This window comes from Pelodiscus sinensis, chromosome 1 (assembly GCF_052426305.1).
Source record: "Pelodiscus sinensis isolate ZL-2025 chromosome 1, ASM5242630v1, whole genome shotgun sequence".
Classification (NCBI taxonomy): Eukaryota; Metazoa; Chordata; order Testudines; family Trionychidae; genus Pelodiscus; species Pelodiscus sinensis.
In genome coordinates, this window is record NC_143052.1 from 126,703,150 (window position 1) to 126,716,788 (window position 13,639).

General features: G+C 38.8%; 1 protein-coding gene across 37 annotated transcripts in view; it reads left to right on the forward strand.

The window, feature by feature from the left end:
- LOC149525630 (uncharacterized) overlaps positions 1-13,639 on the forward strand; it is a 484,863-nt gene that overhangs the window by 246,628 nt on the left and 224,596 nt on the right. For 16 of the 37 annotated variants that reach the window (XR_016347237.1, XR_016347223.1, XR_016347221.1 and 13 more), the window contains one exon: positions 1,568-1,660. The exons of 18 other annotated variants lie outside the window; for them this stretch is intronic. Coding sequence is in view for 12 of the 19 variants with exons in the window: in XM_089770329.1 (XP_089626455.1) it covers positions 1,629-1,660 (32 nt within the window). In the remaining 7 variants the exon portion in view is untranslated. Of the gene's footprint in view, positions 1-1,567; positions 1,686-13,639 lie in introns of all 37 variants that reach the window. 3 more of the 37 variants (XR_016347244.1, XR_016347236.1, XR_016347239.1) reach the window with 1 other exon arrangement.

Below are 13,639 nucleotides of genomic sequence, written 5' to 3' on the forward strand. Positions count from 1 at the left end.
AGATTACTTTGGGAGGTTGTGGAATCTCCTTCACTGCAGGTTTATAAAAAAGAGTGAGACAAACACCTGTCAGAGATGGTTGATACTATCTACATTTCTATGATTTTCTTCATCATCATTAGACATAAATTGTAATACACATTTTATATTACATTTTATATTACTATGCAAGCTACAGGTGGTTGGAAAATTTCAGGGAAAGTGTAATTTTCTAGAGTCTTCCCTTTCCTCTGCACCTCTGTTCCTCAGCTAGTTGTAATATAAACATTTCCAGGAAAACATGGGAGTTAAAACTGTGTGAAATATTGGCACTGAAATTAAAAACCACATGCATTTTTCCCTCTACCGGTTGAACCTTGCTAGTGTTCAACCTGGGGACCTGACTAGTGCTGAACCAGAGTATTTGCTAAACCATGGGAGGTCAATATTCTCTAGTAGCTTTAGCAACATTTCCACTGCTTACTGGGCTGTTAGAAGACATTTAGGTGTAAATTAGAGCAAAATAACAGCACAGAACCCTGACACACAGGACTGATGGCTGCAAAAAAAAATTTTATGGGACCACAGGAAACTTGGTCACACCCATGATAAATGGACATCTAGCTAAATAAGATCATGCCATACCACAGATGTTGCTGGACCAGAAAGTGCCAGACTAGAGAGGTTCAACCTTTATCGTGTTGTGGTAACTCTATTAAAATGATATGAGATTTTTCACACCAAGAATTTCATTGAAGTGGAGAGCAAAATTTCATGCTCTCCTCTCTCACGCCGAACTTGATGTCATTGAAGAGGTTGTTGCTGCTCTGAGGACCATACAATCTATTATTTCTCCGGTGTGTTTTTAAGTTTTAGAATATATTGGCTGTTTGTTTCACATGGTTGTGAAGTCACATGGTATTTCTTCAGTATTCCTGATTGCCTGAGCCTTCCTTGCATGGTCATGAGTGCATTGTCTGTGGAGGGTTATCAGAAGCCATTTTAGTTTCTTATCTCAGGCCTGTGTATGGGAGGAGATATATTCTTGAAAAATGACCTGAGTGGGGGAAAGTTGAGGTGTTCTCCTCATTATAGCACAGATGACTTGCATTTTAAAAACCACATTATTTTTATTTAAATATTATGCAGTTCTACCACAGCAGCAACCAGAGCTTGGTATCTCACAAAATGGAGGATCACCTTTGATCACAGCAGCTATGCCCACATCCTTACATAACAAAAACAGCTACTCTGTATTGGGGGAAGCCTTGCCACCCAGCAAAGATTCTGTATGTTATAACAGGCCACTGCTCTTCCTTACCCCACTGAAGAAAGACAGCACTATGTTGGGGAAGGTGGCATTGGGTAGACAAGAGGAGAGCATTTTTGCCAGTAATCTTAGTTTGGACAGGATGGTCATATGTTTTTTATTTTGCCTCAAGCTCCCCAATCTGCCCTCTAACCAGGTCTCAGAGAATTTTGTCTGTAATTCATTCAGTCCACCATATAAGGGCTATTGCTCTTGTATTGCTAAGACTAGTAGACGCTGCTTCTCTAGTTACATGACTGCTAGCTTTCTTTTCCCCAGATCTCAGAACTTTGCTGCAGGGAAAAGGCAGAGAAGCCTCACTCGCTTCCCAGGCCACAGCATGAACAATTTCAGCTTTCCTCAGCAGCAGTGGTAGGTGCTTTTGTACATATTTAAGGTACATGCATGTGGTGATGGCACCCCTTTGAAAATAACACTTGTCAAGTACCTCTCATCAGCTCATCTGCTCACTAATCCATGTTCCCTGAGGCTATGTATACACTACAGGGTTTTTGCACAAAAACACCTCAAGCGCGTTTTTGCGCAAGAAAATTTACAGTAGAATGGCAGAACAGATGGCTTTTTGCGGTGTAGGTATACCTCTTTCTACAAGGAATAACTCTTTTTTGAGCAAGAGTTCTTGCCCAGCAAGGTATGTGTGGATGCTCAACAGGGGTTTCTTGCACAAAAAGAGCCTGTCAGGAAAAGCACAGGTGCTCTGATGGCCATTTTGAGAATGATAATCAGAACTCTCTTGAGCAAGATTGTCCGTGCAGTGTGGACACTCTCTTGTGCAGAAGCACATTGCTTTTGCGATGTGCTTTTGAGGCGTAGATGTGCTTTTGTGCAATAAGTTTTTGCAGAAGATCTCTTCCACAAAAAGCTTCTTGCACTAAAACCCTGCAGTGTAGACAAAGCCTGAGAGAATTTTCATAAACATCTACTATTTAAAAGTAAAGCAAAGAACCATCCCCCACTCCCACAACACTACCAGTGAACTGTTTCTTTTCTCTTTTTTTTCTTTTTTCCTTTTTTTTTAATGCAAACATTACATTGTCCCAATGCCCAGAAAGCGGCAATGGTTAATTTTGGCTCAGTGACACCTTTAAGATCTACATAAAATACTTTATAGAAGTACATAGGGTAGAATTTCAGTCTTCCAGTCAGACTTATAACATTTATTACTGGCTCTGGTAAAGCTAAAGAAATAGAGCTTTAATATCATCAGAGTTTTATGTACCAGAAAACGATATTGGGATACACTTACTGATTTTAAAAATATATTTGTCATTTTTCTCTTCTACGAAAGCCTGCAAAGTAGGTCTTATGATATTGTCAGATTCTGGCCTTGCAGACAAAGTAATACAAAAAATAGTGCCATGTAAGATATTTTTTTAAAATTCTACAATATATCTCAATATGTTTTTAATTCCAAAATATACCTCACATGGGTTTTTTTCCATAAAATATGTAGCTTATGTAGAATACATGATAGTGTGTTATGACAATGAGGTTTCATTGGCACACATTTGTGATATTACTCATTTGTGGCTGTCCCAGAATAATACATATAAAGCCATTATACCACAGAATTTTGCAATATCTTTGTGTGGTATGTTTACAGTGTGCCTATAGGGCTTAGTGTATATATTATACAATTAATAGGAGAAAACATTTTTTGTATTTTTCTTCTCTGCAGAAGAGTGATGATAACAATGGCAGCTATCTTACTTCTGCTACACATTTCACCACTCTGAGTTGTTTTCACAAAAACGGGGTTCACAAAAACTGCTCCTGCTTTGACTTCTCTGTAGTTAAATGGAGAAATGCCGTCTCTAGATTTATCATTTAAATAATTTTCATATGCACTGAAAATCACACACTAAATTATTTTAATGGGTAACCCAAATTTTGAGAATTTCAGGCAGGAACTGCAGGAAGATGATCGATGAGCAAAGGAGTTATGGCTGGAGTAACAACCTTGGATCACCCCAGTAAGAGCATTACGGACAATCCACCCTGTCTCTAGCAAAATCACCATTTTTTCAAACTAACCTGTGTGATGAAACTAACTTTTCATACAAATGTGAACAATTTTCCCACTTAAAAAGTCGTCTTCTTTTTTTAAAGAATGAGAAGGCCGGGAAATACAGATGATGTGAAGGGGAATCTCATATGATGGCAGTTGAAAGCTAGCTGCTATATAGCAAGTATCAGGATATAAATAGATATGCCAGATGAACTTTAGTATATTTAATTTAAATCTAATTATTTTATGAAAGATGAATTCCAAAGGATAAAGTTAAGGCGTGTACTTAATTTTTCTCAACATGCCAAATGTTCCATTTTTCTAGTCTCCAAGGGTGATGATATTATCTCTGGTTTCTTGTGTGCACTTTATGAGCTGGCAGTAAGTACAGACATTCCTTTAAATTCCTTTGTGATACAAATTGGCAAGTCTAAATAGTTAATTCAGATATATCAGATTGGTAATTTTCATTCTAAAAGCAGTATGCTGAACTTTGCGTCTATTTTTTGTCAGTGACTTACTTGTCTAAAACTATTGTAGTTACAATCACTTTACGAGGTTTGTGTGTATTCCATTTAATTATTGAAATGCCCACTCTGCACCTAAATAAGGGATACATATCACTGACACTTTGCATTGTCTGTTATGAAGTTTCGATGCCTGTAACAAGAAGTTGTAATTGAGTTGTGAGACTTCTTATTCAGGTCATAACATTCTTAAAGGACTTTCTAAACATATTCAGCCAAATAGTATGTTACCTAAGTTGAATGCATTTTGTGAACATGTGTTCTAATAACTAGAAACAAATACAGTATTGAATTAGCATGTGCTTATCACTGGTGAACAGAATTTACCTACCCAATCTAAATATTCATATTGCACTCTTCACCAAAGTATCTGGTTGCCTCATCCAGTAGATATCACTGCAAAATATTTTTCAGTGACAGAAAAACACTTTTGCAGGATAGATATTCTGAAAATATACTGCAGTGAATCATAAACATTTGTTTGAGTCAAGCATGTGAGAGTTGGTGTTTTAATTCACTCCATTGTGCCAAACAATGACGAAATTGCCCTTTTCAAAAGGTTTCACACAATTGGTAAATAATTCATATTGCTCTAAAATTAGTGTGTGTTGGGTGTGTGTGTGTATACAAGGACTTAATGCGTGGTTTGCATGATATTGTCACACTGTTTGAAGTGGTTCATGGCTATGAGTGCCAGCCTCAGGGAAAACTATCAAAAAGCAGGACAGACACTCCAAACTGGTTCTATGTTCTATAGTTAGATTTCATCAACTCAGTAGTACATATGAACTCCCAGAGTACTACACTATTCTTAGAATGTAGTCATAGACAGTCTCCCTGCATCTTCTCATCCAGGCAAGCTAGACTTAGTGGTAGATGTTGTCTTACACCAAAGATCACAAATGATTCAGGTTGCTCAGAGTCCTGTAAATGATTCAGGTTGCTTAGAGTGACGTTCACAAAGTCATTTTGTACCTCTGATCTCACACCAAAGACAATACTTGTAGCCAATACTAAAGATGTACTGACTAGGAAAAATAAATGAGTTATTTACAGTTTAAAGCAGGCAACATTGTTACACAAATGATTTACAGTCAGTCGGTGGTTCCAAAAGTGGACAGAGTTGCATCTATCTGTCAGTGCTGATGTCTTTTAGGGCTAACCCAGGTTGATCCAGTAGATCTAGCCCTGGGAGAGTTCAGGCAGCAAAGAGATGAAAAAGTTTCTTGTCAGCTACCCTATTTCCTTCTTCCAGAATTCAAGCAGTTGGGATGAGTTTTCTTGCACGTAGCAACTTCGTGCATACAAGGGCACTATTAATGAAGTCTTTGTATCGTGATGTTCCACAATGGACAATTTAGTGATAGTCCTTGATGGTGGACCAGTCTTTCAGACTGTGTAGATGCAGAACAGGTATTTTGATGGTTATAAAGCAAAACTTATAAAGAGGGATAGAGACATCACAAGTGAAATTTATGCATGCAGCAACTCACAGTTAAAACACATTCTTGTTAGTCTAATACCTGTCCTGAACAAAACTAACATACAGATAAACTGGTCTGGTTTCCAGTTATAAATATTTTAGTGCCCAGCTGACACCTAAAGCCCTGGCAAGAGCTGGCACCTGGTCTGCCAGCATCAATACAGGGGAAATCTTCAAATGATTTAAATTGTCCTAGCTCTGTTGGTGGGGCTACAACAAGTTACACTAGTTGAGGATCTACTTTTGTGTACTAAAGGTCAGATTGACCAAAGAGTTTGGGATTGGATATTTAAAGTGCTCAGAATTTTTAAAACAACACAGCATCTAAAATACTGTGGGTATTTTGAGAAACTTGGCATTTCATTTGATGCCTCAGTGGGAGCTTAGCTTATCTGAAATTTTGTCCTTTAAGTGGGCATCGAACATTTAAAGAATTGGGCCCTCAAGAGCCTCACGTTTTCTGTTCCACATGAAGGGTAGAACTCCAAATTCTTACATTGTCTGTACTTGGGGGACATCCCCTCCCAGGGTCTGGCCAAAAGAGAGCTAGGAAAATAATAAAATAAAATGCATTCTGTCATCTAAACAAGGCATATAGAAATGTTTTTAACATATATTAATGACTGGTCTAGCTGAAAGAAACTTTGCTCTTCTGCATCCATCTATAGCCTATACTGGTGAGTTGTTGAACTGCATGTTTATTTTGTATTGCTTTTCCATAGCTCTTCTAAATCAAAGAATGAAATGCAAAATGTAGTCTGTTACATCACTGTATATAGTCTGTCACAATTCCTATGTATTTTGGGGTCCATAATTCAGAGAAAAAGTGGCATGCAGTATTTTTTAAAATAGTATTTAACTCTGTGATATATAATCTTATAATATTTTTGAGGTGGAGGAAAACCTTGCCTGTTTCCTTCAGACCAGTATGCAGAAGATTCAAACACAAGAAATACATCTATTCATTAATAAAATTAAAATATAGCAGTTATTTTGGCTATCTGTTTTAAAACCTCTTTAATTTGGGGCTGAGCAAAATGTGTGCCTATGGGTAGTTTTTATGTTGTCTCTGTAGATATTTTTTTTCTTTTGGAATGACTAAGTGACGTCGTCACATCCCTCTGTGTCCCACAGGCTGGGGAGTAGTCATGGGTGATTAAACCCACTGCCAACCCCACCCCTTCTGCCCAAGGCCCCATCTTTGGAGCCAAGCCTCACCCACCACCAGCTTGGCCCTCTCCAGTGACCATGTGAAGAGCTGAGGCTAGGGTGCATGGCCCAGCCTGCCCTAGCCACCAGGGTTAGAGTTGGGCTTGGTGCATGCTGTGGCCTGGCCTATCCCAGCTGCCAGGGTTAGCGTTAGGCCACGGTGAGGGTTGGGGAGGGAGAGAAGGAGGCTTGGGCTGGCGTGGCCAGGGGAGGCAGGGAGAAGTGACCCTGGCTGGCAGGGTAGAGTGGACTAGGGGATAGAGCATTTGCCTGAGGAGCGCCAAGTGGTGGGTTCAAGTCCCGTCCCCACCCTGGGAGTGGCCAGACAGCCAACACAGGCTGCCCCAGGGATGGAGCTGGCTTTCCCATTAGGAAGGCAGGATAAGAGACCTGCTGAAGGTAGGGAGGTGGAGTGGAGGTGGAGAAGGATTCTGGGATGGTGTGGAAATGGGGGAGGGAGAGAAGGGGCCCAGGAGGGGAGAGGGAGAAGTGGGACCCAGACTGGTGGAAGGGACACATGGGGGAGGAGGGAGAAGAAGGGCCTGAACTGGTGAAGAAGGGGAGGAGAAGAAACAATGGAGTGCCACCCTCTAGCATTATTATAAATATATTGGATGTATATTTTGGATATATGAGAGACTAAAGCTGAAAAATCTGAACAGTGTGCATGGATGCGCTTATGTACTAACAGTTATTGTGATATACAAATATAGGACCTGATCCAATGTCTAATATGGAATTCTTTTTCCTGATATGAGCCTTGAGCAAGGCACACAAATATCCTTTGTGTGTGTGTGTTTGTGTGTGTGCATGCGCATGCACACACACGCAGAACACAAAAAGGCCTCAAAAAGAATGTAGTAATATGAAAGCAATCTTACAAAGCAGCATGGGAAGTTAAGCAAAAATGAATTTCTCCAGAAAGTAGGCTGTGCAGTGTTGCTGTTACAGTGCAGAGCAATAAACAAGTAAAATAAATGAATATACTACTCCAAGACTAAAAGAATGTGTCAGAGTGGTTGTGTTCATGATATATCCAACTTCAGCACACAGTAAAATCTGAGATTACTACAGTATACCCCTATACTTAAAATTAGAAATCTCAGTGGAAGCTTTTAAATCACTTCCGCTATGTATTTTTACAGGAAAGTGTTCATTTATGAGAAGTCAGGTAAATAAAGTTTGCATGCAAAGTAAACCAGAAGATTGGCTCTGGCAGGGGTGTTTCATTGTATCGCTTTCCTAAATAAAGGGAACCAACTAGTCAAAATAATCCATGCAGGAATAGGATGCAAATCCACTATCTTATTCCAGGGTTAAATTTGAACCTTATGTCCATGAAATTATCTTCCTTGAAGCTGTTTGTTGTGTGAGGTTCCCCCCCCCCCCCCCCCCCCCCGCCAAGAGGAAGGGTATTAAAAAAATTATTTACAGGTGGTACTGTAAAAAACCCAACCCCTCTAAAATGAAAAATGCATGTAATAAATATAAGGTAATTTTGCAATATTTTGTTGTTAGTCATCAATATGAGCAAAATGTGAGTCATGTCAAATGCATGCTGCCCACCCCTCACCCCACTGTCATGGCACCAGCAATACACAATGACAAACTATAAACTTGCAGTGTAATAGAACAGCTTAGGTGATTTACCACAGCCTGCAAGCAGGCGTGGGAAATGCCTCCCACTTCACAGACATGCCACACACTGCTTCAGTGTAGAACAATTGAGTATATTGTCTTGCTTGTCTGTTAAATTCAGTGTTTGGAAGCATCCTAATTATCTATTCAAAACGTTTTAGGCTGATGCTGGGGCAAAGTCTGTAAAAGGCTTTTGCACCTCTGCATATACAATACCGTGATGTTTCTCATGTTATACTATACGCAGCCTTCCCATTACGTCATTTAGCATATATTTGTAATATTCATCATTAATTTTAATTTTTCAAATTATCAGATGAAACTAGTCTCATAGTAAAATCATAAATGTGATTTTGACAATAATACTTCCTCTTAGGGAAAGTAGTTTGGCAAGGAAAGGCATCTTGAATTAGCAGAAAAAGGCTTAACTCTGGGCCCAGAGATGAACACTGTCTGAATGCTAACCATGGGATTTAGAAGATCAGCTCTGCAAGCCACAGCTGCAGACAGAAGTGACATCTTACTGCCACTGAAGTCAAAAGCAAAATTCTCATTGATTTAAGCAGAACAGCACTGAGGTCTTAGAAAAATTTTAATATTGTCATCATTTTCATGAATATTTTCACCACTTCGGGCATTCTTGTGATATTATGACATTGCTCGAGTATATAATTACATTGAGATCAATAGTATTGGCAAATAGCAGGTATTTTGATAACTTTAAAAATGTGATGGGCCTGTGGAGTCACATGAACCACATGTCCTACAGTCACAAATTTCAATTGCAGGGTCATTACCAAATGGCAGTACCAATTCCTCTGAGTACAGCGGTCAGAGCTTGTGGTAGGATTTTTAGGAACAGATGAAAGCATATTTCAGTAAAAGATATTTCTATGTGATCTAATGGCAATGAATTCCTTTGTCACTGCCCATGTAAAAACTGCCACAGAAATGTGACAAAATAATATGTAACATCTTTGAGGAATGACTCAGTGATTTGTCTTTCTGAAGAACTCTGATATTCCCTTTGCCTTGCAAAGCAAAGATAAACAGCTCAGGAAAAAACTGAGAAGAATAAACTCATTCTTAGAAAAGTATTAGCAAATAAGAACTGTGACAATATTATGTGCAAATTAATGTCGTGAATAAGATAAGTAACATACAGCAGCTGGGATAGGTAGGAATATGAGAGCTCTGGTTATTTAGGGATTGGGAAAAGGAAATGTGCCTTGCTGTTGATTAAAATGTAAAGATGATTTATAAAGTAAGCGGTATGTTGGAGGGGGTAGCATTGTATACAGCATTTCTAGCTGTGACACTATACATTTCTTCCGCTCTACTCTGTGCTGATTAGGCCTCAGTTGGAGTATTGTGTCCAGTTCTGGGTGCCACATTTCAAGAAAGATGTGGAGAAATTGGAGAGGGTCCAGAGAAGAGCAACAAGAAAGATTAAAGGTCTAGAGAACATGACCTGTGAAGGAAGACTGAAAGAAGTGGGCTTATTTAGTTTGGAAAAGAGAAGATTGAGAGGAGACATGATAGCGGTTCTCAGGTATCTGAAATGGTGTCACAAGGAGGAGGGAGAAAATTTGTTCTTTCTGGCCTCTGAAGATAGAGCAAGAAGCAATGGGCTTAAACTGCAGCGAGGGAGGTTTAGGTTGGACACTAGGAAAAAGTTCCTAACTGTCAGTGTGATTAAACACTGGAATAAATTGCCTAGAGTGGTTGTGTAATCTCCATCTCTGGAGATATTTAAAAGTAGGTTAGATAAATGTCTATTAGGGATGGTCTAGACAGTATTGGGTCCTGTTATGAGGGTAGGGGACTGGACTCAGTGACCTTTCGAGGTCCCTTCCAGTCCTAGTATTCTATGATTCTATGATTTGGAAGTTTCCTTTGTTCTGTACTGATATCTTAGATAAGTCTGGGGAAATGTTTCTCTTGATTATACTGCTTGTCCATTTTCTCAGGATCCATTTTCTTAAGTGATATCTATTGTTTGTAAAGAAGAATGGTATAGATTTCTTCTTGGCCTTCTCTGTTTCCCCTCCAACTTGGAATTTAAAACAAGACAGTCTATGCTGAGATTTGAAGCTCTATTCCTTTGTGAATCCAGCCCATCTAGTACTGAATTAATAATCACCAGTGGAGTTTTGTTTTGGTCTGTTCCCACCAGCCTCATGATATTTTTATTTAAATTCTAACTTCAGTGGGCAATTTAAAGTTAATACTTAATTCACCGTTACTTACACTTTACTGAACTCACAAAATTTACTAAATTAGTAAGAGTAGATCTTAGTAGGCTAGCAAAGAGTTTATGAAGTAACTGAGGGTCATACTGTGATTGAACTCCTTTTCCTTGCCCGTGCAAGAGCCAGCACACACTCTGCACTTATGGCACCAAGGGACTGTTCCCTCCCTAGTTAATTTGAGGGGAATTGGCACAATGCTCATTCAGTGGAATATGCACAGTATGGTCATTAAGCACCATCCCATGAAGGAGATTAGCAAAGAGATTTGTAATGGTAGCAATCAGAGTGCTTCTCTGTAGCTCCAGAGAGCTCGGAGAAATCCTTTCCCCAAACATAGACAAAGGGAAGTGTATTATCCCCATTTTACAGATGGAGAACTAAGCAAAGGGAGATTACATAATTCCAGGATCATCCTGGAAATCTGTAACATATCGGGGAACTGCACTGAATATTGAGTCCTATAGCAGAACCTTTAACCCAAAGAAAATCCTTCTGTTTCTACTACAGAAATCTGTGACTGTTGCAATATTTATTTTCAGAGGCGGCTGTATTGCAGAGGTAGATGAAGCAAACCCTGTGCATAATTTGTATATACTTTTGTTGTTTATGTGCTTTTTCTTTTGGGGCGGAAGGCATTATAAAAATGTAATATCATAGGATAGGAATTTCTAAAGTGAGAGCCTGAAATTAGGCTTCTAGGTCCATATGTAGGCAACCTGATTTTGTGCTTGTGAACTCAGCACATTTGAAAATCTCGAATGTTACCTTTTTGCTTTTGCTTCATTTGCTCTATATCTTTCTGCCTTACTGAAATTCTAATGCAACTCATAGTATTATATCTAGCTATTGTGAATGACAAAAGGGAGAGGTCAGGAGTTATGGCAGGGTAGAGTAAGAATTCAGGGTGAGATGGTCAATAGAACAGGCTCTGATTCCTTGGTGTCAAAGAGCTTTAATTGATATAGGCAAGAGAATTACAGATCGTTTGGAGAGAATCACCTTGAGTCTGGACTCAGAGCTAAGATGTAAACAGCTTGTCTGAAAGAACTACTCAAAAATATTCTGATGGCAAACTAGCAAATGTGACTGCTGTGTAGCAATCAGTTGTTTCTGCAAACACTGAATCTATTTCTTCCATGAGCCATATTCAATGTCACAGCATGTTCCTGTGTCCAGATTTTCAGAGGTTTGGAATATCTATTGTGTGTGCCCCAGCTTATCTTCTGAACATCATTCATGATACCTTAAATGGATGTATCTTTTCTTTTTCTTTGCTCACCATAAGATGTCACTTTTGCAGAGTTTTTTTTTTTAAAAGGAAAGAGGCCAGGAATTATAGTAGTGAGGATTGAGAAGAACACAGTGAAAGATAGTCAAAAGTACAAGCTCATTTTCCTGGAATTATCCACCACACACCGTTGCTTATGCAAAATAAAAATCTACAGAATAACTGGGGTTAGGTGGCCTAAGTGTGTTAAAACAGCAGACTTTTCTGGTAATTGTATATTCTTCCCCTTTACAGTATACATAAACTAAGATATAAATAAATAGCTGTAGAATATTTGTCCAGTTGGCTGTTGATTCAGTTACCCATGTTTTGCTCTGAGCAGTAGCACTGCTGTTCTGCAAGAAGCTGACAACATTCCTTTGGTGAAATTCATTCCATATAAGAAGTGCATAAGATATCATGTCTGTACACTTACCTTTTACATTTTTACGTAATTTTTTTAATGAATAGAAAGAAAGTGCTCCTGTAAAGCATTTCCCCCTACTTCTTTGTAGGTCTGCAGAAATACATGGTGAATCCCTGATTTTATCACCATATTACAACACTGCCAAATTTCTGCAACACTGACTGTCTTAGCAAACAGCTAACATGTTGATCTCGAAAGGTCAGAGGAGGAGAGACATACCTCTTCCTCTTCTCATATTTGCCTTGCTGTATGCTTTGGCCCAGCACTAATTTTAAACATTGCAAACCCAGGTGAAATATAATCAACAATATAATCAATAGTGATGTAACTGAGAAAGGATATAAAGACCAAGTAAAAAATTAGAAAATGAAATGTATGGCCATCTAAGTGAGTTAAATTACAAAGTAAATACTGGTTACATCTCAGTAAATACCAGTTTTCATGGAAGTATTGGACTGTTTCTTCATTTATAATTTCAAGGAAAGCTGAATTTCATTAGCTTGCTGCTGGTTGTTGTTTTTAAAAGAAAGTTATGCGCCTGATCCTGCAGGCTGCAAAGTACCTTGGGTCCCAGTAAAGTAATTTGGAGTTGAGGGTTCCCAGCACTTTTGCTTGAGCTCCACATACCAGTATGGTGTTTTCTGCTTGTCATTAGAGGTTCCTTTATGGGAAGACTTTGCCTCAACTGTTTTTGAATTAACTACACTATTGTCTTTGCTAATGCAAATTGGCAATGAACCACTTTCACACCTCCCTAAATTCCACTTCAAAACTTTTAATTCATGTTCATATTATTTTTTGGGGTGGAAGATGCTTCTTACTTCCTCATCTAAACTCTGTAATCTTGTGGAATTATTTGCATGTACATTATGCTGTAAGATGAAGAGTAGTGTTTGTTTTACCTTGTGCTCCAAATCTTCTACACACTATTCTAGATGCTGCTTGCTTTTATATTTATTATGAAAATGTACTTATAAAACAGTTGTGTATCATATGTGACATAATGAAGGCTTGGAACATGTTCTGCAAAACACCCTTAACTATTCTTTCTTACCAGCCTGTTCTTTACAGCCAAACATTGAAAAGGGTACAGACCTTGGGCCAGGGGCATATGTTCAATTACACTTGTACCTACAAATAATCTCACTGAAGTGAGTGTAACCTCTAGTGTGAGGGTGCTTGAAGGACCGTGCCTTAATTTTTGTAATTGCCATGTTAAGATTTGTCTAGTGTAAAGTTTGAAGTTTGAATGTGTGGGAGGCCAACACAGCTCCAGCTGGCAAATGCTGAGGGCTCCGAGGTGACACTGCAGTCTGCTGTAGGGTATAGTCATGAATACTTTGTCTTGCCCTTTTTCATCTCTTTGCCCAAAACATGAATTTTTATACCAACCGCAGATGGATGTATCTCCAGGAATGGTTGTTATTGTATAGAGCATTTGAGGGTAAAATAGAAGGGCATTGAAATCTTGAGGAAAAATGTGCAGGATCCCCTATTTCCCTCCAGAAAAACACTCTTC